Here is a 22,499-nt window from a genome sequence, read left to right on the forward strand (position 1 = left end):
AGAAATGGAACACAGCTTCGAGCTAGGGTTCTAGGGGGCAGGGTGAGATGTGCACAGGAGTAATTTGGGAAGATCAATTTGGCAGACTATGCCAACAAAATACTCTAACTCCTCTGGGACGCTGTATCCTTTGCAAAATTGTGTGGATCTAATTATTTTCACTCTGTATTCTCATATGATACCTTTCCAGCTTTATTAATAATTGGCCCTTTAATACTTAGGAAGCTTCTTGGGATAGGGCTTTGCTTCAGAATATCACACATGAATAATAATTAGAAAAAAATATACTACTAATTACCATTTACTGTTGAGAAAGACAAGCTAACAGATTTTATATAGAAAGAGTGGTCATATGTCTCTAAGAGGTTATCGGATGCTTCTAAAGTTGCATTAATATGTCCAAATATAACAATGGTATAGGATCAATAAATGATTAACAATATGGAACCTAAAATAAGAGAAAGATTCTCCCTCTGGGCATGATAAGGAAGGTGTAACTGAATGAAGCTGTGCTGCCTGTGCTGCCTATGTAAGCTGTTTACTCTCCTTTTAACCTTAAAGAATAAAAATACAAACATTAATTATCAGAAAAAGATGCTTTGCTTAAAATGCTACAGACTCACAATCTCTTTATCCTATAACGGGGTCTGTGTTCTGTGTATCTGCCATTGGTCTCCTCAGACCCAGATTAGTCCCAAAGAAGGCTGGCAAGTGTACAGCTCAGCACAGGATCCCGACGGGCGATGCATTTGCACAGTGGTTGCTCCAGAACAGAACCTGTGTTCCCGGGATGCCAAAAGCAGGCAGCTTCGCCAACTGCTGGAAAAGGTAGGTGTCCTGTGTCCCCTGCGCATATTTTTACTGAAATCTACCATTCGTTGAAAGGAAATGTAAGAAGGCAGATAATGGTGAGGAGGGTCTAAATTTTTGTCCCCCTTCTCAAATAAACTTTTTCCCTTTCCTTGAAAGGAGTACCCCAAGCTTCCTGTTCTATTCCACTTATGACTTTTTACTTTTCCCAACCATTCCTTCTTAAGACTGGTTCTCTATCATATATCTTAATATCTAATCTGTGCCTCTTAAAAAAAAAAAAAAAAGGACAAGAAGTCTGATTGTGAAACCAGAAATTTAGCCTCAGCTCTCAGAATCACACTATGCTCCCTGAGCTCGTACTTTTGGATCCCATCACCAACCTTGCACAGAAGTTAAAATAATAGCATGCAATATGCAAGCTATCTGAACAGATAATGAATAATTCCAAGTATTTATCATCATTCTCTAAGTCATTCCTTTGAACATTAAGCTCTTCAATTTCATTCAACGGCATTCTCTCCATATAATTTACTTAAGCCGGATCCATAACAATCAAATGCAGAATGCCCTTGATTCATTCTCTTTGACAGATAAAAGTCAGCTCACAAAAGGTTATTTATGTTTAGTTTAGGGAGGGAAAAAAAACAATAAATGGTTCTCTCGATTATTCTCATTCAGACTTTTAGTTTGTTGGGTTCTGAATATAATAGGACAGCTGGGTTGGCCAAGCTGATGGAAGGATGAAAATGCATTTGAATTTTAAATACCATCAGGGATAATAACATAAATCAGGTGGTATGTGCTTTTAGAGGACGCCACACTCGCTCTGTGCGATATCCTTCCCATGATTGTCCTCACAATGATGGCACTGAATGGGAGCTTTTTATGGAAAATTAAGAGCAGGTAGAAGAATGAAAGCATCAAATAGATGAATACAGACATTCCTACTTTATGTAATATCAAGCCTAGCCACAGTAACTTTCTTTCACTGCCATATCTAAAAATAAGTTCCCTCTGTGTACATTATTTGGAAGTCTATTGATGCCCTAAGATTTTTAAAATATTTTTGTCATGTTTTTGCACAAAGATTAGTCTGTTTTTCTTCCCCTTCTCCTAGTCCTGTTATCATATATTGGCTCTCTCTTAAGTATTGTTTTATGACAAGATCCCATCCTTCCTATTCCTTCAATATCTGTCCTCCAGCCAAGAACAAATGTCATTTCGTTCAAGTTAGTAAGTCTCTCACTGGTTAGAAATCATGACATGTGAACTATGATTAGTCGGGTATTATGTTCAATTTTGATTTTATTTCTATGAAAAAAATATCTCAGATATATAGTTTAATATTGTTTGGTTACTAGGAAAATTAATTACATTGACAAAAAGATTTTGCTTTGTTTTCCTATTAAAATGTATTGTTCCTCGGATTGCTGTTTTTCTGCTCCAATCTTCTATGAAGAAAAAAAAATTTTTTTCTACAACAGCTGTGGTAAGGAACATTTTCTTAGACACCATAACCTTATTTTGTTATTATTTTTCAGTATAGCATTGCAATACACACCCACACCTAGACTCAGACATTTCCTCAAAAAATCAGTTGAAAAAATTCAAATAAAGCCTTAATGTCAGGAAGTGGATAATACCCTCTACAGGTCCAAAGTGAAGTGTATTCCAGAGCTATGATAAAACCAGGAAATAGTAAAGGATGACTAAGGCAAAAAAGTACAACTAACAAGGTTGGTTGAAAACAATCACTGAAATTTATATGACCACTCCTTTCAATATGCAATTTCTTTAATGTTTTAAAGAAATTTGAGAAAGTCACACCTTTGAAAATTCATCAATACCTAAATGACAAAAAGTATTAGCAAAATCAAGATCTCCGCAAGTTAGGTTTATCAAATTTACCATCTGGTAATGTTATGCCAACAGAGGAATAGTAAATTGTGCACACTATTTAGAGTGGCCTGAAGGAAGTAGCACTGGCTTGCTGTGCTGACCTAAAGAAAAGACATCTGAAATAAGCATTCCTTATTCAGATCGAGCTAGTCCCTTGCTGACTTCTCTATAGTTTCACATATATTCAAGGTACCAGAGGGCAAACAAGAGAATGACCTTTGCATTCACCATTAATCAAAGGATTGGTTTAGTAACAATAGTTAATAACAATAGTTCCCATCTAATATATTTGTATCTACTCCATTCAATCCTCACAGCAGAAGTAGTTTTCTTTCTAACTTTTCATAAAAGGAAACGTGCTTTTGAGGTTAACAAGCCTGCTAGCATCACTCAACTAGTAGACTGTGGAGCTAAACAAATCAGTTTTGCATTTTCTCAACACCATGGTGAGTGTCATCCATAATGTCACTGGTGGCACCCACGTTCATTTAAGTGATGCTCTGTCAAACTATGTTAACAGTATTTCTATCACTGAATATTAGAAAAATTACAATTGGTTTCATGATGTTTCAGGTTTTAATACGCCCAAACTAAAATTGTTCACTTAAAAAAATATTTGTTAGCTGTACAGCTTCTCTGTATAGTTAAAGATGTTCTGCATTGTCTAGGTCAATATTTCCTAAAGCGTGATTTTTGGCATAGGATGCCAGTGACATGGTCGCCAATAAAATCATTTTAATAAACACAGTACATGATACTTCACTCTTGAAGGTTTCAACCACAGTTTAATACTAAAGTTTCTGTGAAGCCCTACGGTAAAGAAATTTCTGTTTATTTCTGTTAACCTCAAGGCTATCTAAACATATTGAACTGTTGGACTTTTTTTTTAAAGTAGCCTCCACATTGTGAATAAGAGTGAACATCAGAGACAAGCAGGCTAAAAGAAGCAGCACAGGAGATGGGTCTTCTTCCGACAAGTGTGATCACTCTCTAGTGTCATCAGTGGGTTTGTGTAACCAGTGGGAAACTAAACAGTCCTAGCTACAGCCAGCAGGAAGAGCAAAAGGCAGCCCAGAGCCAGATCCTTTCCAATGAGACAACTCTATCTCTAGCCGTTACCCCAAATCGGCTCTTGTAATTATATGTGATTTTGCAACATAGGTTATAATCGAGACTCAGCAAAAATTTTCTCAGTGCATTTCCCCACAACGCAAATAAAGTTGAAAATGAACTTCACAGGGTAGGCCAGAGGTAAAATAAAAAAGAGGCTGTTTTTTAACTTTACCCAGATTATCTCTTGCCCATCATTTTCTAATTGTACAGACTCTGCCCCAGTACATAGAATTCCTAGGAGAATTTCAGCCATGCCAATGACTGGTGTCTTCACAGACAAATGCCATATTCAAATGTGAAGATCGTTTTGTTTTTTTTTTTTTTAATGCAAATGGATTTTCTTTACTCACGTTTAACCAAAATGAAGCAGAAAATTATTTTAAAAGCATTACATTTATCCCAGATGCAGTTATCATGCTTTTAATGTCTCAGTAATTTTGTGCTGCATTAAAGATTTTTAAAAATTAAGCTTTCTGAATGTAGAAGCGATAGTAAATTAATAAATATTTGGGAGTCATAGAATGCTATAGCCTTACCAATGAAAAGAGAAGGAAACTTTCCTTAAAACATTAAAATACTAATTACCCATTACCGCCATTGGAAGCCTAAGATAACTTTACCCAATAGATATTTATTGAGCAATTACTCTGTGCCTGGTTCTGTGCAAGGCCTTGGAAGTAAAAGATATTAATAAACACAGCTTCCAAAATCATGGAGCTCACAGAAGGAGCCATTTCTCTGCTCCCACCAACGCATACATTATCCAATTAGTTTTAATATAAGCTAGACTGTAATTAATTTGTCCCGAAAAGACAGGTCTCATGAAGGGCAGGACTATAGACCAAGACAGCAAAAAAATAATCAGGAAAATGTGACCTTCTCTGACAAGAAAAGTAGAGGATTGAGGCAAGCCAAGACAGAAGAATTCACTGCTTTTCCTGAAAGTGCCATTTCTGAGGAATATTATCAACAATGGGCTCTTTAGAGATGGCCAGTTCACTGAGCTTTGTGACTTTACCGGATGACAAAAATCTGTCTCTGAACAAATCATCCATTCCTTAGTTATGTCAATTTTTGCAATGAAAATAACTTTTTACTTATTACATAAATACATGTTAATTAAAAAGTAAATTGAATAACACATAAAAATACATGAAACAAAGTAAAGCTCACCTGAAATCTCACTACTATTTTTTTTTTTGCTGTCCAAGATTTCATGTACTCACTCATGCAGATAAAATATAACTTTATGCAGATGGTTTATGCATGTTTAACAAGACCTCTTTCTACAATATTTTATTACCTCTCTTCACATCCACACCTCATCTCCTGCCAGAAAACTAGCGTTAACAACCTAACATGTATTCTTCTAAATCTTCCATACCTTTATGATTTTTTGCTTATATAGTCCATTTTCTTTTACATGTGTGTGTCCACCTTGTGTGCATGAGAGAAAGACAGAGTGAGAGGGTGAGAGAGCAAGAAAGCGAGGGGAGAATTTGACTTAGAATTAAAAAATAAAATTATATAAAGATTTTTATGTTAGCTTTTCTCATTTGCTTTTCTCATGGAAATCCCTCCGTGCTGAGCAGTGCTTCTCAAAATTTAATGGACAAAGCAATCACTTGAGAATCGATAAAATGCAGGTGCTGATTTAGTAGCCTCCCAAGAGTCTGCATTTCTGAGAAGTTCCCAGTAGGATGCCAAAGCTGTTGCTCTATAGACAATACTTTGAGAACCACAGGTGGAAAGAGCTATCTTATTCTTTAAAATAGTTTATTCGCATCTCATTTCTCAATTCATTCGACAGCTCTCCTCCTATTAGAGGCTTTCTCTTTGTTTTCAGAATTTTGCTGCCACAACAATTACAGCAGCCTTTCTTTCCTTGTTTGTACATGCTTTATAGGACACCTATTTCCTACTTCTAAATAGCCTGGGGCTCAATGAACTTAGGGTGGTGCCATCAGCCTAACATGTGTTTACTGCTCCTCTACCAAATACTTGATACAGATGCCAGGTCTCTTCAACAGCATGCTCTGCCGGGTAGGAGGCGTCCCAGCACCATCCCCACTCGTCTTGGTCAATGCAGTCTCACCCCTGGGAGCACTGGCAGTGCAGCTTGTAGTAACTGTACTGGAATGAATGCATTCTAGGTCTATTGGATACTTCAATATCATCCACAATTGCCAAGCATCCCAGATCTTGAAGAAGTCAGATTTAGTACTTATAGAAACGGTCTATTTTAACATTTAACAGACTGGGGCATTATAAGCTTACAAAGCCCTAGAATAAAAATTTTACTTTTCAAAAATTTATTTTTATGACATGTTAAATTCTCATTTATATGGTCATTTCTAATGCTAGAATGTCCATTTTGTTATTTAACTTGCTGGATTGTTTCAATGTTTATCATGAAGTACTGTCCTCCCAAAAATATGTCGTGTAGAAATGCAGTTATGGATTGGGTATTTCCAGTTCTTTATGCTAATGTCATTTTTTGCTATTTTAGTAGTGATTGTATATACCTGTAAACAGACAATAATTTACAGTCAATGTTCTTGTCTAACAGGTTCAGAACATGTCCCAGTCTATTGAAGTCTTAAATTTGAGAACCCAGAGAGATTTCCAGTATGTTCTAAAAATGGAAACCCAAATGAAAGGGCTGAAGGCCAAGTTTCGGCAGATTGAAGATGATCGGAAGACACTAATGACCAAGCATTTTCAAGTAGGTCTGACTTCTGCAATCTTGTCAATCCAAATGAGACACTGAGTGCTATGAAGAGCCAGCATGGCACTCAGCTAGAAAATAACAGTGTGCTGGCCCCTACGTGCAAAGTGAAACTCATGGGGGACGTCAATCATCTCGCCACTGAAACTGTCCTTTTGCTGGTACCAACATGCATAAGACTTGCCATAAAAAGAGTCTCATCCTTCTAAAGCTAGGTGGAGTTTCTGGATAGATTTATAGGCCTTCAATATCTATAACAAGGGGAAAATCTAAAGAAAAACTAATAATAAAATTTATCGAGGTGTTTTTGATGACTTTATGCCCTAATATGAGAACTACAGAAAATATAAATTATTAAAAGAGGTAATAATACCATTATTAATAGCACAAAGAAAGAGGGTAGTTTCATAAGTTGATACAAATAAAGTCTTTTTTAGACTTTAAGTTGTATTGGCAATTATTTAGAAATAGTAAAAATGAATGGTCCTTTCAAGCATGCTATGTGGGCATTTATTAACTATGTATGACAATGCATAGATTGAAATAAAATCTGACTATGATAATACCATCTGCAAAGATACAGCACACAGTTTGTAAAATACACTGTGGTTTTAAAACATAATAGCCTCAGATTCCCTTGCCAATTAGGAAGCAAGATTCACTACTGATGCTAAGGGAGTCAGTCTGAATTCAAGCTCTTGGTCAAGCAATAGAAGTGCTTTTCACATCTAATTGTGACGAGCAGGGAGCTAGTCAGGGATGTGCAATAGGATCTCCGCACGGCACATTTTAATATGGCAGAAATTTTTATGGTTTTGTAATTTTCTTCAGTGGGGCTCAGGAGCCTGAGTAGAGAGGTATATGAAACAGTCTTTCACTGAATCAGTTTTGAAGATTTACCCAAAAGGACAAGAGGGCAAGAACATTGAGGGTATTGACAAGAGAAGAGGCTAAAGTGATGAATCATGAGGTTTAAGACGTAAGCAAAAAGAGGGAGTTAAGAAATTAGAATTAGAAAAATGCCTAGAAGATACAATAAGTTTAAAAATTATTGGAAATAAGAGAATGAGTGACCTGGAAGAACAGAGACTTTATGGGGAAATAGTAAATAGAATAATATAAGGCTGAGGAGCAAATAAATTAATTTCAACCAATATTTATTGAGCATTTACCATGTGCGAGGTAGTACTGGACCCTCTGCTGGATATATAATACATAGTCTCTGCCCCATGAAAGACAATTAACAAACAGGCAGGTAAAATTGATAGTAAAAGACATAAACTTTACTTAACAGCACAAAGGGAAGAGTAATTAATTTTGTTTAATTTTGTTTAGATAAGATTGGGGAAGGGTTCCAAAATTTGGCAATACTCGAAAAAACGATGTTGGACTAGTGTCTCCCTCCCAACAAAAAATATTAAATCACAGAGGAGATCTAGGAAACCAAAAGGTTTTCAATGTCAATTTTCAATGGTAAGGGTTAGGGTATAGACTGCAGAGCTCGATGCCAAGGCCATCGCCACAAGTAGACTGCGGTAAGCTGGCACTTACAGTGCATAAGGAGCTTTCCCAGAAAGGTAGAGGGACAGGAGAGGAGCTCTGGGTGTCTGGCGCCGAGTGAAACCATCCAAGCTCAGATGGGCAGTGCAGAGCTCTGTAATGCCAAGGGGCAGCTTACGGGTGTCAGGACTGGCACGGCTGGGGACACATGATGATGCGTGTACATCTATGAGAACTCATGGGAGAAGAAAGGAAACAAGGAAATAATTTGCCTATTCTATGAGTCTGTCTAGCAGCAGCCAGGATACCAATTAGAAAATTAAATTTTAAGGCAATATCATATGACATAATGATTTTTATTTTCTTAGTTCATGTAATCCAAGTGGATACTGAAATTATACGTCAAAATCCAAATAGCAATGATGATAAAAACATTATTTTTCTGAAGAATTACACGCATTCTACACATACTTCCAAATGTAGTTTAAATTTATTATATATTAACTAATTTAATCCTCACAATAATCTTATCAGGTAGGACTATTTTTGTCCCCATTATTCAGATAAGAAAATGAGGCACAATGAAGTCAAACAATTTTCCCATAGCCATAGATCTAATATGCATGCCCAGCACCCAAGTTAAGCCTCTCAATATCAACACCACATTGCCTCTCTAAGTAGACTATAGCTCCCTGAATTAAACTTAAAGATCATGGTTGGGCAAGATAGTCTAGCTACAACCTTTGCTGTAAGTGAAACGTAGTAGAAAGTGAAATCCTGGACAGGATTAGTAAACACCGATCCGTATACTCCACCTAAGCCTCTTAAGAATTTGGTGCGTATATCGGCTGAACTTCTCACTGTTCTCTGACAAGCGTCTAGAGCTTCAAAATTGACTGCCAATAATCAAACTATGAATTTTTGAAAAGATCCAAAAAATATAAATACCTTTTTTTTTTAATTCAGGGGGAAAACGCCACCAGAGTCGTGACATTGTATTGTTCTCTTTTCGCTCTTCGTTGTCGTAATTGCCATAAAATGCAGCAAGTGGTACCAACAGAACTAAATCTTCTCATTAAAATCCTAATGAAGCAATTATGTCTTCCTTTAGGGATGCCACAAGATGCTAAAACTAATAAGTTTATTTCAACTGAGCCACCAATATGAATGAAGCTCTACAATTCTGCATTTTGACTGTAATATATATATGAATCTTTCTCATTATTAAGACCTGTCCCCTCCCACTCAACATGGACATATCGACAATTCAAAGAATTACAAATGTACAGAGCAAGTAGAAATTTCCCCACAAGAAACATAAGCGCATAAATCAGGACAGCAATGGGAGCTCCTGCTATTTTAATGCATTTAGAGTAATAACATCTTCTCGATGTAATTTTAAAATGCAATTTTCAGCTTCTTAAATTAGTCAGTGTACAGCATGGTTCCTGACAGCACCTATGGATTATTCTCAAATGATGATAACAATGACAGCTCTTTCCACAAACAAGACAACCGGTAATACACTCACAACTGAAATAAGCTTATAAAATATTTTCATTGACCACCACTACCAAGTTAAAAGATAAGAAGAAAAGGTGACACTTCTAGAAACCAAAATTGCAGGTGTGACTGGGTCCCATGATGCTAGGAGAAGGACACTGAGTTGGCAAAATATGTTTCTTATTCTCTAGACAAAAATCAACATTCCAATTTCAAACAACTGTATAACTGGGCACAGTTGTTACATAACTATGAACACCATGACCCCCGAAAGAGTTAATTCACCAAATGGGTAAGCAACTCTGCCTTACATAAAGAGCTCTAAATTATCTTGGCTAAGGTAAACAGAGTCACAGTGTGGGCAATAATTCAAAATAGTAAACAGCAACATACATTTCTCTGAGCTTAGAGAAGCTTTACATGATTTATTATATTTACTGAACTTCTCTTCCAAATGATGCTGTGCTAAGATGGATGTTAAAAAGAGTGAGGAATACCTGGGCATAATGGAAAGACAGCATGGTGGAAAGCCATACGGGGAAAATTCGGTTAGGGAAAAAGTGTTCCACGATCCAAAATTTCCTACAAGTACCACTATAGCATGGATAATCAGTAAATGAGTAATTAGGCTTAATTAAAAATGCATAGGATATTTGATCTATTTCTAATAACTCATAATTAGAACATGGACCCTTCTTTTACTTCCTAACCAAATAACGGATTGTTCACTTTATGAAATGCTACTAGAAAGTGAGATAATACATAAACCCATAACTGCTACCATAGGAAGTTTTTGTAATTATGGTTAAGGATCAATCTGTTTCATAAAAAAGGCATGTAACCATTTAGAGAGGTTCTTGTATTGCAAAGCTGAGATAAGTGGATTTACTACTAATGATCATGTGGCCACTTACATTCTCATGAAATACCTCATTTCAACCAAAAATCAATAAGGAATTTTGAATCTGTTTTAATAATCTCCTTTAAGTATCATACTAAAAAGAACATAGCTGCTTGATCTGTTTAAATGACGCTCAGGAACAATCGGCTGCTTTTCACAGGAGCTGAAAGAGAAGATGGACGAGCTCCTGCCCTTGATCCCTGTGCTGGAACAGTACAAAACAGATGCCAAGTTAATCACCCAATTCAAGGAGGAAATCCGGAATCTGTCTGCAGTCCTCACTGGGATTCAGGAGGAAATCGGAGCCTATGATTACGAGGAACTACATCAAAGGGTGCTTAGCTTGGAAACCAGACTACGTGACTGCATGAAAAAGCTAAGTGAGTAGAACGATTACATTTGTCTAAATTGTGTTTTTAAGTAGTTTCAATGGAAACTGCATTCTTACATTTGCAAATAGTTAGAAATGCCTAATTATAGGGAAAACAGTGCCTGCTTTCTAAGTGTAAAGTAAGTGTTCCTTTAATGGTGTAAGCGTGCCTGGGTAATGAGTGTTATTTGACTAACAGTTGTCTAATTTTCAGATCACCCTGTTACCACCCAATGGTTTGAAATAAGTAGTCTAGCAAATACAGCCAATTCTATTGGCTACACTAACAGAAATAAGTTTCACCAAAGACAGCATGTTATGGTTAATTACTGCTTGGCCAGGGGAGAGAGGAGGCAATTCTGATACTGGAGAAAGTTAGAGACTGGAAAAGAAGTTGTCCTGGGACAAAATATGAAACAGCAATGATTAAAGCAAACCATACTACGCAGAGTTACCATCAGTCACTCTCATCTGCTCAGGAGGTAAAAAGGAGGCACCTACTCAAATAATATTCACTGCTCTGGAGGGCCAAGCGTGTGAGGTGAACATTAGGCTTCAGTTCTTGACTCAACCTGGTCTGAGTTTACAAACTCTTCCATTGCACCAATGTGCTAATTCTTCCATTGAAGTCATCATGGAACTAATCTGTAACTTAATGTGAAATGAGGAGTGGTAAACCCATTTAGGAACGGTATTTTAGATGCTGACATGAAGTGACACGACCATAGAAAAAGTATTCTCTCAAGGTAAAGAACACTTTCTGGAATAGGAAATAAAATGAGAAGAGGAGTGAAGAATTTGAAAAACGTAATTTCTAGTAAAGAAAACTTCAAAGGATAAATATAAATGTTTAAAATAAAACTTAAATGAGTTCAAGAAGATTTTAAAAACTAATCTATGCACTCTGTCATTCCTAGCATCTCACAATAACCCAGAGCCACGGACTTTGCATCCTGAGACCAGGCTTCAGCTGGTTTCACTGTGCTGGTCTCGTGGATTGGAGAACAAATGGACTCTACTAATACAAGGACAGGCGATAGAAAGGTCCTATCTAGTAAATACCATGAACCCAAAAGTGTGCCAGTTATGATTCTGAGGGATTAACATGGAAAAATCTCGGGGTCTGCTCAATTTCAGAAATGAACTTCACTTCTAGCATACACTCTCTGAGCTGACTTTACTGGAAGTAACGTCCACTGCAGTTATGTAACTCTGCACTCGGTTCTTCTGTAACCCGTTTGTTTCTTCTAATCCACATGCAACCTGCCACATGCCATCACTTCCAATATTGAAAACGACATTTGAGGCAAAGAGGGATAATCTAAGTGGACACAAATTCATCCTTTTTCTTAATGCTGAACCAGGGATAATGTTTCTATGGTATCCTTAAGCATTAGGACTATAATCTGCACTATATATCAAAGATTCTTTTTATTAATTCCACCCCCCCAGACCATAGAGTTTGAAAGAATGTGACTCAAAAAACTGTATTAATTAGTTAATATTTCTTTTGATTCAACTAATCAAAAACATAAAATCTAGCAACCAATACAGATATCAAACATCAATAAAACTAGTACTCAACTTTCTTATTTAATGAGATGGTTGCTATTCGAGTCAATTGAAATGACCTTACAAAATACTGAAAATAGTTCTCACAAGTCATAAAGTCTTTCTAGATTACTAGCAACCCTCAGATCCCTGTTTACTTAGGAGAGAGGTCAGTGTCACAAGGACTCTAACTCATTTATGCTATTTGTCCCAACGACTGGGTATTTTTCTTTATCATACCATGTTTATGTCAATTAATCAAAACCACTTACTGAGAGTCTCGTGAGCAGAGAAAGTATTTATCAGCTGGACCACAATTATCAATTACAATGTAGAAAGCATGTCCGGGCAGAGATAGAGCCCTAACACCATGAAGTGTGAAGCCAAATGTTCCCTGAAAAAGTAAATAAATGAATTTTCATATTTTCCATTAAAAAAAAATTACTGCAATTCTAAAGAAGGTATCTGATAAGATACATATATATTTGCAAAAGAAAACACAAACATATAATTTTGAGTGTGGCATTAAGTTACAGTTTGATTAACGTTTTACTTAGTATTTACATTTCTTGGGAATTGGTATAGATTGGACCGAATTATCTCCATGAACTCTTTTAACTTCATGCCTAGTATTATCTCATAAGTGTGTGCCCAAATATCAAAGTATCAGAACACACAGACCCAGAAAATAGAGGTTAATCCACATCAGGACCATTAACAGGAAATGAAAAAAAATACATAAATAAATGTATCAGGGGCTCAGTGTTCCAATGGGGTCTAAAATCTAGTCACTATGCTGCTCAGATTGAGAGTGGGACATTGGATAATTATGGTACCAGCAATATTGCAACAGGAGCAAGAAGGCTCATTTATCAGTGGCATCTTCACTCTTCACAAAAGCCTTTCAACACACATGACCAATTAGCAGACTGTAAAAATGGATTGGGGAAAGAAAATAAAATTACAACAATGATAAATGCATTTCCAGTCACCTTTTCAGTGGATTAGCTTTTAGAGAAAATGTCGCAGTGCATATCACATGAATTTTAAGATATTAAAAGAGAAACTAGCTTCACTGCCTGCAAGGCCTGATACTCCCAAATAGTAAAGAAGGTGCTATAGAAATCACAAGTCATTGAGAGTACTATGGTACCATTCAGCTTATTTCTACTAGAGAATTAAAGGGAAAATAAAAATTAGAAAAAATGCTTCAACAGAAATGCACCCTAATGGCCTGAGTGAGGTACAGTAATGCTCTTTCTTCAGTGCTTAATTTTCTCCTATGAGAGACTCATTAAAGTCCCCTGTGCTTAATTAAATCATATCAGGCCCCTCGATATGCCAAATATAATTATATGCATGTGAGAATTTAACTGAAAAAGCACGGTTAAAGCTCTAACCCCCCTCCCTGAGATCAACAACAGATATTTAATGTAGATCATAACCAGGCTTTCCAGTTTTCCAGCCCCCTATTCCCCACTGCTGCTTGGTAGCTCTATCTTAGGGTAACAGTTTGGTGCCATCTAGTGAAGTATAGGATGTATCTTTCTATTAACACAAACAGTTTTGAAGCTTCAAGTTTAACAAGTTATCAGCAGCATTCAAAATTTGAGGTCATAGTAATGAAACAGGTTATTGTCTTTACCATGCTTGTAGCAAAGTAGTTTTAAAAGGGAATCAAACTGTCTATATGGTAATAGTCATATTTGTACATTCGACAAATATTTATTGAGTCCCCAGTGTGTGCCAGGTATTTGAGGATACAAACTTGAGTAGTAGACAGTTTCCCTCTTCTGTCAAGAAGCTTGCATTTTAGTGGGGACAATAAGCGCGTAAGAAAGTAAATAAAGCAATGATGACAGCCTAATGTTTTACAAGCACTAAGCCAGCTCTTTCACTTGTGTTCTAATCACTGCAAGAACACTGGGTTAGGCATTATTATTGGCAACTTATCAAAAATGGATTTCTCAGACAGTTTAAATTAATTTCCCAAAGGTACATGTTGGAGACAATAACTTTAAACACAAGTCCTTCTGAGTTCAGAGACTGAGATTTCTCTCTCGCACATGATGTCTTTTGTCGGGTATATACAATAATAGAGAAATGCCCTGGACACCTCGATAAGTATAATTTAGTAAATGTAACTCAACTGCTGTAGAAAGAAGCCAGTCATTTTTGATTCTTCCCTGAACTTATTCGCATGCAATCACCACACCTTCCTTCTCCCCCGTCACCAATCTCTCAACACCACCTTTTCTGCATCCTCATTTGCACCGCTCTGACCCAGAGCATCGTTCATCATCTCCCCGTTGGATTACTAAAATGGCCTAACCACTCCCTCTACCTGAAGCATTTCCTCTCCACCATGCTAGGGACTTCGAGTAATCTTTAACAAATGCAAATATAATCATAGTATATCTGTATTTAAGTGATTCTTCTTTTAAAATTAAATCCGAATAGGTTTGCGTGGTTTATCCTCATGACAGATTCGGCCTAATTCTCCAACCCTTTTCTGTCAAATTCTCACCATGTACTCACTCTAAACTTTAGCCATTCTAATATTTCAATTCCTCAATTGTGTATATGTTTTCTCCACCTCCTGGGCATTGAACTTCCTCTCCCCTTTCATAGAAGACTCTTCCTCCCCACTTCACCCATCCAAATTGTTTTTCACATTACATACCAGATATCAGCTTTTCTACAGACGTTCTCAGATTGCTCCTTAACATGGCTGGACTTCCTTTGCATAGTCTCCTTAAACTGAAAATCCTAATTTGCTTTTTTTTCATCTTTACCTCTTAGAGACAAGTTTTCCTTGTTGTGACAGTTCACGGACCATCAGTGTCCTATTCCAGCTGAATCTTTATAGACTATCATAAAACATCTGAAACATAAGTAAAAATTAATGTCTATAGTCTTTGAAATCAAATATTTTTAAATTAAAGTTTTATGTTGCTCTCAAGAAGTAAATCAGTGTCTGTCAAATACAAAACATCTATATCATTTACAAAACAAAAAATCTTTTGGGAAAGAAAACAACAAAAGCACGGGCCTTTTTCACCTTTGTTTTTGTTGCCATCTGTTCTTTCTTTAATGATACCGCAGTATTTCAACCCCAAACACCTGATATTTGGCTCTACTTAGCAATCAAATTAAGAAATACGGAAAATCACTGTGAAAGCTGGAATTAACAGAAAAGTCAAACCGTGTACCTGGGTTAGATAGAGAGAAGTGAGATATAACTTGGAAATATAGTAGGGGAAATTTATAAGAATATCCCCTCAAATTAAATTGAGATCTTCAAATGAGTCATTTAACAAAGACAATTTTTACTCTCCCTAAAATTCTAGACTGTAACATAAAATGTAATTTCTCTAGTGTTCACGCACTTGATGATGATGCATTCTTCTGGAACCGTGAGACACTTGTTAGTTTAGCACATTTTTAGGTAATGATATATTTTACTATAAATTGACTTATCTTTTTTATGTCCTACATTTTCCTAGATTACAACTAAATTATAAATGTTTTAAGGAAATAAAACCTGTGTTTTCAGAGGCAAGCATAAACTGCCAAATTATTTGGAATTTCACAGTACAATTAATTCTGCTTCATTCAGTCTGGATGTTAAATAGGCTTCTCCTTAAAGATATGTTCATAATATAACCTCAACCCAGAAAAGGTTGAGGCAGTTTTTAAAATAAATTAAGGGTAAAGTTGTTTATCATAACTGTTTATGAAAAATAGAGGCATTTAGGCACATGTTATTCTTGACCCCATTTACCAACCACCCACTGAAAACCCATTCTAGCACCCTATCCAATGTGGCATCTACTATGTATGTCCTTATCAACACCTTCCTTCAGCACTACAGTTGGTAAGACTAGGCATGCAAATAAAAGGTCAAATAATAGAAACAGTTTTACTATCAATGTATGGTAGAGATAAACCTATTTTAAGTAGCTTTAATAGACTTTAAAGATCAAATCATATCTACTGCTTGCTATATGAGTTCTCCAATGGCCTTAAGTAAAAAGAAATAACATTCTGTCGTAAAGATATTTACTACTCCATTTAATTTACTTATATGGGTATGGCCTTAAGATTCAAATCCAGACGCTGTTCGTCCAGGACATTACGAAGTACAATAAAATATTAAAGAAATAAACAAAAGAGAAGACAGATGTTTTTTATGCTTCATTGATCCAAACAACTGATCTTCCTGCTGAATTCCAAATGACATCCTTTTTCCTGCGCTACAAATTGAAAAATATGGATTGTAACTTATCTTATAAAATTTAATGTCTAAAACATCAGACAAATAAAATGGTCACATTCCTCAACTACCTATTCAGTATATTTTCTGAGTATGCAGAACTATACACATGCAACATATTATAAAATGCTAATATTTTCATGCGTCTCACTGGAGACAGAAGAGCATAGCAGGAGAAAAATCAGTGAAGCAAAACTCTTAACTTCTTTTTTGCCATCTATTTTTACAGAAACATTTGTCTTCCAGGCATTTGGGAAAATTATCCTTTCTGTCTGGCTTCATTTGTCCTCCCGAAAAGTGAGAGTGAAGTGAGAAAGATAATTATTTGAACAAAAGCTAGTTTGCGGAAGCAAGAAATAGAAATGACTTTTATTATTTTATTTTGTTATTTTTACAGTTTCTACACTCCATCAGAAAAAATGTTTACTTAATATGAAGATCCTCAAAATTGAAACTAGAAAAGCAGCCAGTTTTTATAAATTTCTGAAACTTTAATTTTACTAATTTCATTTGACAAAATGGATTTTAGCTTAGGAATCTGATAACTATTTATAAGAGAAACTTCTACTGGGACAAAATCAACATTAAGAGCCATTTCTGTTTTTACCCTTCTGAGAGTAAGGGCAGGTAATGATGATGACCATGATCATATCATCCTGATGGGGTGTGTGTGTGTGTGTGTTTTTGTTTTACAACCACAAATACCACCTTCTCCCCGTCAGCACATACAAGTATGTTGATCCCTCATCTATTAATGTTCTCTTAATAAGAATAACAAAGTGTCAAGCTTCAGAACGTCCATCTTATAGATGAGGACACCATCTCGGAGAATAAGTGCACTATCCAATATAATATGATGATTTAATACTGTGGCTTAGATTAGAAACCAGATCTCTTAAAACCCACCTCAGCATTCTAACCGAGATGGAACATACTACATAAAGAATTTTTCCTAGGAAATTCACTGGGAAATTGTGGAAGTAAGAACAGCGAGACAAGATAATCATATAAAAAAAATAGAGGCATGCTTACTCATGGTTACTAAATAGATTAAATTACCATGCACTCATGAGCTCATTTAATATTCTCTCCTTCACATCATCACTTTCTCCCTCTCTACTAGATTATTCCTAAAGGCAAACAAATCTTTCTTAAGCAACAATGAGATCAGCACAATAAAAGTATCCCAGACCCCCTATTTCTCTGCCCCCATCTCCCTGCTTCTCCTTGAGAGAATCTTCAATAGCTGCTGCTTTGGTTCACAGTCTTCAAAACCTACTCCTATCCAGCTTCTGATCTCAACACACTGTTTCTTGTGCTCTCCAATGACTTATCTGCCAAATATCATGGTCATTTCTTTGATTTTATCTTTTATCCATCTATTTTATCTAGATTTATCTTTATTTTATCTAGATCTACCACACATCAGTACTTCCTTCTTAAAATGCTTTCTCCTTTTGGATTTCTTAACACTAATATTTTTTCTATTCTATTTATAGCTTCTTAGTGGTCTCTTTTGCTGGGTCCTATAAACACGTGATGCCCCTACGCCCTGTGCTACATGCCTTTCTCTTCTCTGGGTGTGTCCTCTCTCTAAGGCGATACTCAGGCTCTGACTTTCACTATAAATAATATGTTGAAGATTGTCAAGACTGTTTCAAAAGGGTGTCTGCTACCTACATTTGTATACTATCTCCTCTATATCTCCACTGTCATGTAGAATAGTTAAGAACAACTTAAAATACCCATGTTGATTTTTTTATTTTTCCTCTCTAACCCATTCCTTCCTCAATCATTTCATCTGAGTAAATGACACTACATTCTGCCCAGCTGAACAAGCCAAAAGTCTGGATGTTATCCTAGATTCTTTTTGAGATTTTCTTTAATTCCTCTTTTTACTTTCCATTCTAACATCTAAAGCCCAGTCTTATCCAACTTTATCCAAAAAGAAACATAACCCAAATTCATCTACTTTTCTCCATCTTTATCACCTCTACCATAATCTCTCACCTGAACCAATCTGATAACCATTTAACTGGTCCCTCTGCCTACACTCCATCTCTTCTACAATTAATTTTCCACATAGTAGCTAGAGTGATCGTTTTAAAATACAGTTCATATTCTGTCACTCCCCCATCTAACCACTTTCCATCACATCTAGAATAAAATCCAAATGCTCACTCTGATTTTACAAAGCTTCATTATCTGCACTATTCACCTCTCCGACCTCATCTTCCACTTTTCCAAGAGTGCTCTAGACACACTGGCCCTTCTTATTTTTTATTTCTCTTAACTCACCAAGCATATCCAGATTTAGGGCCTTTATAAGAACAATAAAAATAGCTAACATTTTAAAATTCTTAACTGTGTATCAAACACTATGCTAAACTCTTAGCATATATTTCCTATTTAATTTTCCCAAAACCTTGTGAGATAGATAATATTACTGTTGACACACTACAAGGTTAAATATTGTTCGAGGCCCCCAGAGAGTAAATGACAGGATCCGGATCCAAATCTAGGCAGTCAGACTTCTGAATCCGTGTCTCCAACGATGCCAAAATGCTGCCTTTCTCTAGCTGCTCCACTGCCTGAATGTCTTTCCTTGCAGTTTATGGGTCCATGGCTGACTCCTTGTCTCAGATTAAATATCATCCTCTCTGAGAGGTCTTCCTTACTCACCCAATCTAAAGCAGCTCCTGATTCACTCTCTATCAAATTGCCCTATTAAATATCTGCATTAAATTTATTCATACCTGATATATTGAGTTTGCTTATTTATTCTTTTTCTACTAAAATGTAAGCTTCACCAGAACAGAAGGGTCATGTCTTGCTCACCATTGTAATTCCAGTATCTACAACAGTGCTCGATTCTCATTACATCTTAGCTGGATGAATGAGTGAATGAAACACCCCTTCTGAAGCCAGCTTACAAAAGCCTTCTTTTAGCACCTATGAGTGTACTGAGATAGAAGTGACTGGAATAAGAACCAGTTACTTTCACCAAACAAGGCAGATGGCAAAAGAGGCAATGAGCCAGTAAGACCACCCCACCATGATCATCCAACGTAGAGGAACCTTATGTAAAGCACTTTAGCCATGACTCAGTACAGAGTAAAAGACAGTTCCATAAATAATTACTACGGACCTATTTTAGGTTTTAAGCAAGTTTATTGTCATGTAGTCCAAAATTCTCAAAATACTATTTCAGATTAAGAAACTGAGGGACTCATTTAAGATATAGATACTATTTTTAAATTGTTATTATTTTGTATCATTAATTCTTCACTTCAAGTGTGCTTCTTAGATTAATACTACGAAGATTTACACAAAGGATGTGACTTTGGGATAAAAACCTGTTGTGGACTGAGGTCAAATCCAGAGCGGCAACAGGAAGACAAAGGCTGACATTGCACATTATGAGTCGCTGGGCAGAGGGGAGATAGCTGATGGGTGACAGACACACAGGAAAATGAGGGCAAGAAGAATGCACACAGGAAAACCAAAGAACAAAAAACACAAAGTTCATGAATGTTCATAGACTCTTTCTGCTAAGAGACTGGATATGAAATAGCTTTATTTGGAACCAGAACTCACATAGTTTCACATGCATATTTGAAAATGGTTTACATCTAATTTAAAAGCCAATTCACTGAGATCTCACAGTTAAAGTCTGCAAAATTATACTGACTTACTAGATTACAGAAATAAATTTCCTTCACACAAGCAGGACAACTACCATGAAGATACATATGAAAGGCCGAATCAGTGAGACCTAATAAGAAATATGACTATACTGAACTTGCCCTTTTTAGACCCTCGCATTCATTTTTTCATAGAAAACTAAACATGGAAGATTAAATTTGCTTCTTTCTTTCTATGTTTGACAGTTTATGAGTATATTTTACAGAAGAATAGAAATGAATGTGGCTTAAAATAAGATAAATATCAGGTTATTGAAAGAGACTATCTTAATGGAAGAGATGCTGTTATATATTATAGTAGTCAGGGCTAAATTTCTATAATTTTTATTTAATATCAACAGATATTCAGTGCACTCAATGTTACATCCTTTTCTTCTAAATATAGATTTGTTCTGAAATAACTTCCTTACTTAACTCTCCTTGCCAGTTGATTCAAAAAGAAATAAAGAAATGGAAAAGATGAGCATAGCAATGGTATTTTGAGAAGCTGCAACATATGGATCTATTTTGTCTCCCTGTTCACCTTACGTACCCCAGCACCTAGCAGAGTCCCGATATATAATAAATTCTGAACAAATGATTGTTAAATGAATAAACTGATTACTTTATATTTAAATAATAACCATTAGGTTTTACTCTCTAATCTATTTCAGAGAAAATGCCCATTGCTAGAAGAAGAAAGCAAAGTCAGTTTTAGTTTAGGTGTCAGAAGCTTTTAACTCTGGTATAATTTCTGTCTCGATTCCTGGTCTAAACAATCTCAGGCTCAGCAGTATCCCTCTGCCATATGGATACAATGCTGGGTTCAAGCCAAACGCCATGGAAGCCAACACACCCCAAGCCACAGATGTGCTGTCAAAAATTTTTGTAAATTTTGATTACATGAGATTCAGGACACGATTCCTAGTCCCAAAGGTAATTCTTAGGCATATTTTAACTAATCTACCCAACTCAATTCCTATTAAAGTTATGTCTACATAAACCGAGTCCAGAAGATCATGTAAATCCAGAAAACAAATCGACATCTGAAATATACATACATCTAAAGAAAATATGAACTTGTGTCTTCTTGCTTTGTCCAAACTATGCTTCAGTCTTCAGGCAACAGAAGCTATCCATAGCAAAGAGTCTGATTTTGCTGAAAGGAAGGTTTAAACCGTCACTCTGAGGTTTAACTGTAGAGTTTCACCACCTAAAACATTAAGTTAAACTCCATAACTACAAAATTTTCTGTTCACTCTCAGTATCTAAACAGCTTGAGGTCACCATTTCTTACTGACTGTTGTTTCCATTTGGCCATTTCCTCTGGGTATAAAGTTTTGTGGGGACAAACATTTCATTATGTTTATGTCTCATATTTGGGATGGTACACTGATCTATTTCCAGAACATATTTAAATTAACTTCTAAGTTTCCATGTATCTTTTTTTCCCTCAAATCATCATGAAAGATCATTCATCTTTAAAGGATATTTTTCAAGAAATTTTAGATTAATTTTTCCTCTTATGGAAAGTGGATCTTCAACAGCAGCATATTTTTCAAATGTCATAATCACTACTTTGAAATAAAATGCAATTTCTATTTGAATCACATGCATAGTACATTTCAGAACAGTTCCTACATGTGTACTAACCACCATAATCACCTATTAGCTTTTCTTAACATTTATGTGAAACAACTGATAAATGTTATAATTCACTGTAAGGATTTTAACCTTCTTAGAGTTGAAAGAATTAGAGAGAGACTGCCGTGTCAATTTTAAGATAGAGCTGAAAGTTCAAAGAACAAAATTTCAATCTAGTCCCTACAGAATTAAAACCAAATTAAAATGCAGAATTCCATTTCTAGAGACTATTTACATCTTCGATTGTTTACCTACTTCCTAGACCTGCAAGGAAACCTGGCATATAAACACCCAGAAATGATTTTTCAATAGGTAATATATAAATGCGATTTGTTTTTTAAATTTAATGGCTGATATTAAGTTTTTGCAGCTATCGTAACTTTTAAAATTAAAAATATATGCACATAGCTAGAAAACTGTATGCTTAGAATAAAAGGACTCGGAATAAACACCAAGTCTCCTCCTCCAGCCCTGCTCTCCAGAGGCAATCATGTATAAGTTTTATTTGAGGGCTTTAG

The 22,499-nt window shown here is 35.9% G+C and overlaps 1 protein-coding gene across 3 annotated transcripts in view; it reads left to right on the top strand.

The window, feature by feature from the left end:
- The window catches only part of OLFM3 (olfactomedin 3), a 174,721-nt gene that overhangs the window by 146,526 nt on the left and 5,696 nt on the right, over nt 1–22,499 (top strand). For 2 of the 3 annotated variants that reach the window (XM_011368235.1, XM_011368229.2), the window contains exons 3-4: nt 6,395–6,550; nt 10,618–10,837. In XM_011368235.1, coding sequence (XP_011366537.1) covers nt 6,395–6,550; nt 10,618–10,837 — 376 coding nt within the window. Of the gene's footprint in view, nt 1–785; nt 829–6,394; nt 6,551–10,617; nt 10,838–22,499 lie in introns of those variants that run through there. The other variant, XM_011368245.1, reaches the window with a different exon arrangement.

The sequence above is a fragment of the Pteropus vampyrus genome, unplaced genomic scaffold (genome assembly GCF_000151845.1).
Source record: "Pteropus vampyrus isolate Shadow unplaced genomic scaffold, Pvam_2.0 Scaffold6, whole genome shotgun sequence".
In the NCBI taxonomy this organism is placed as follows: Eukaryota; Metazoa; Chordata; class Mammalia; order Chiroptera; family Pteropodidae; genus Pteropus; species Pteropus vampyrus.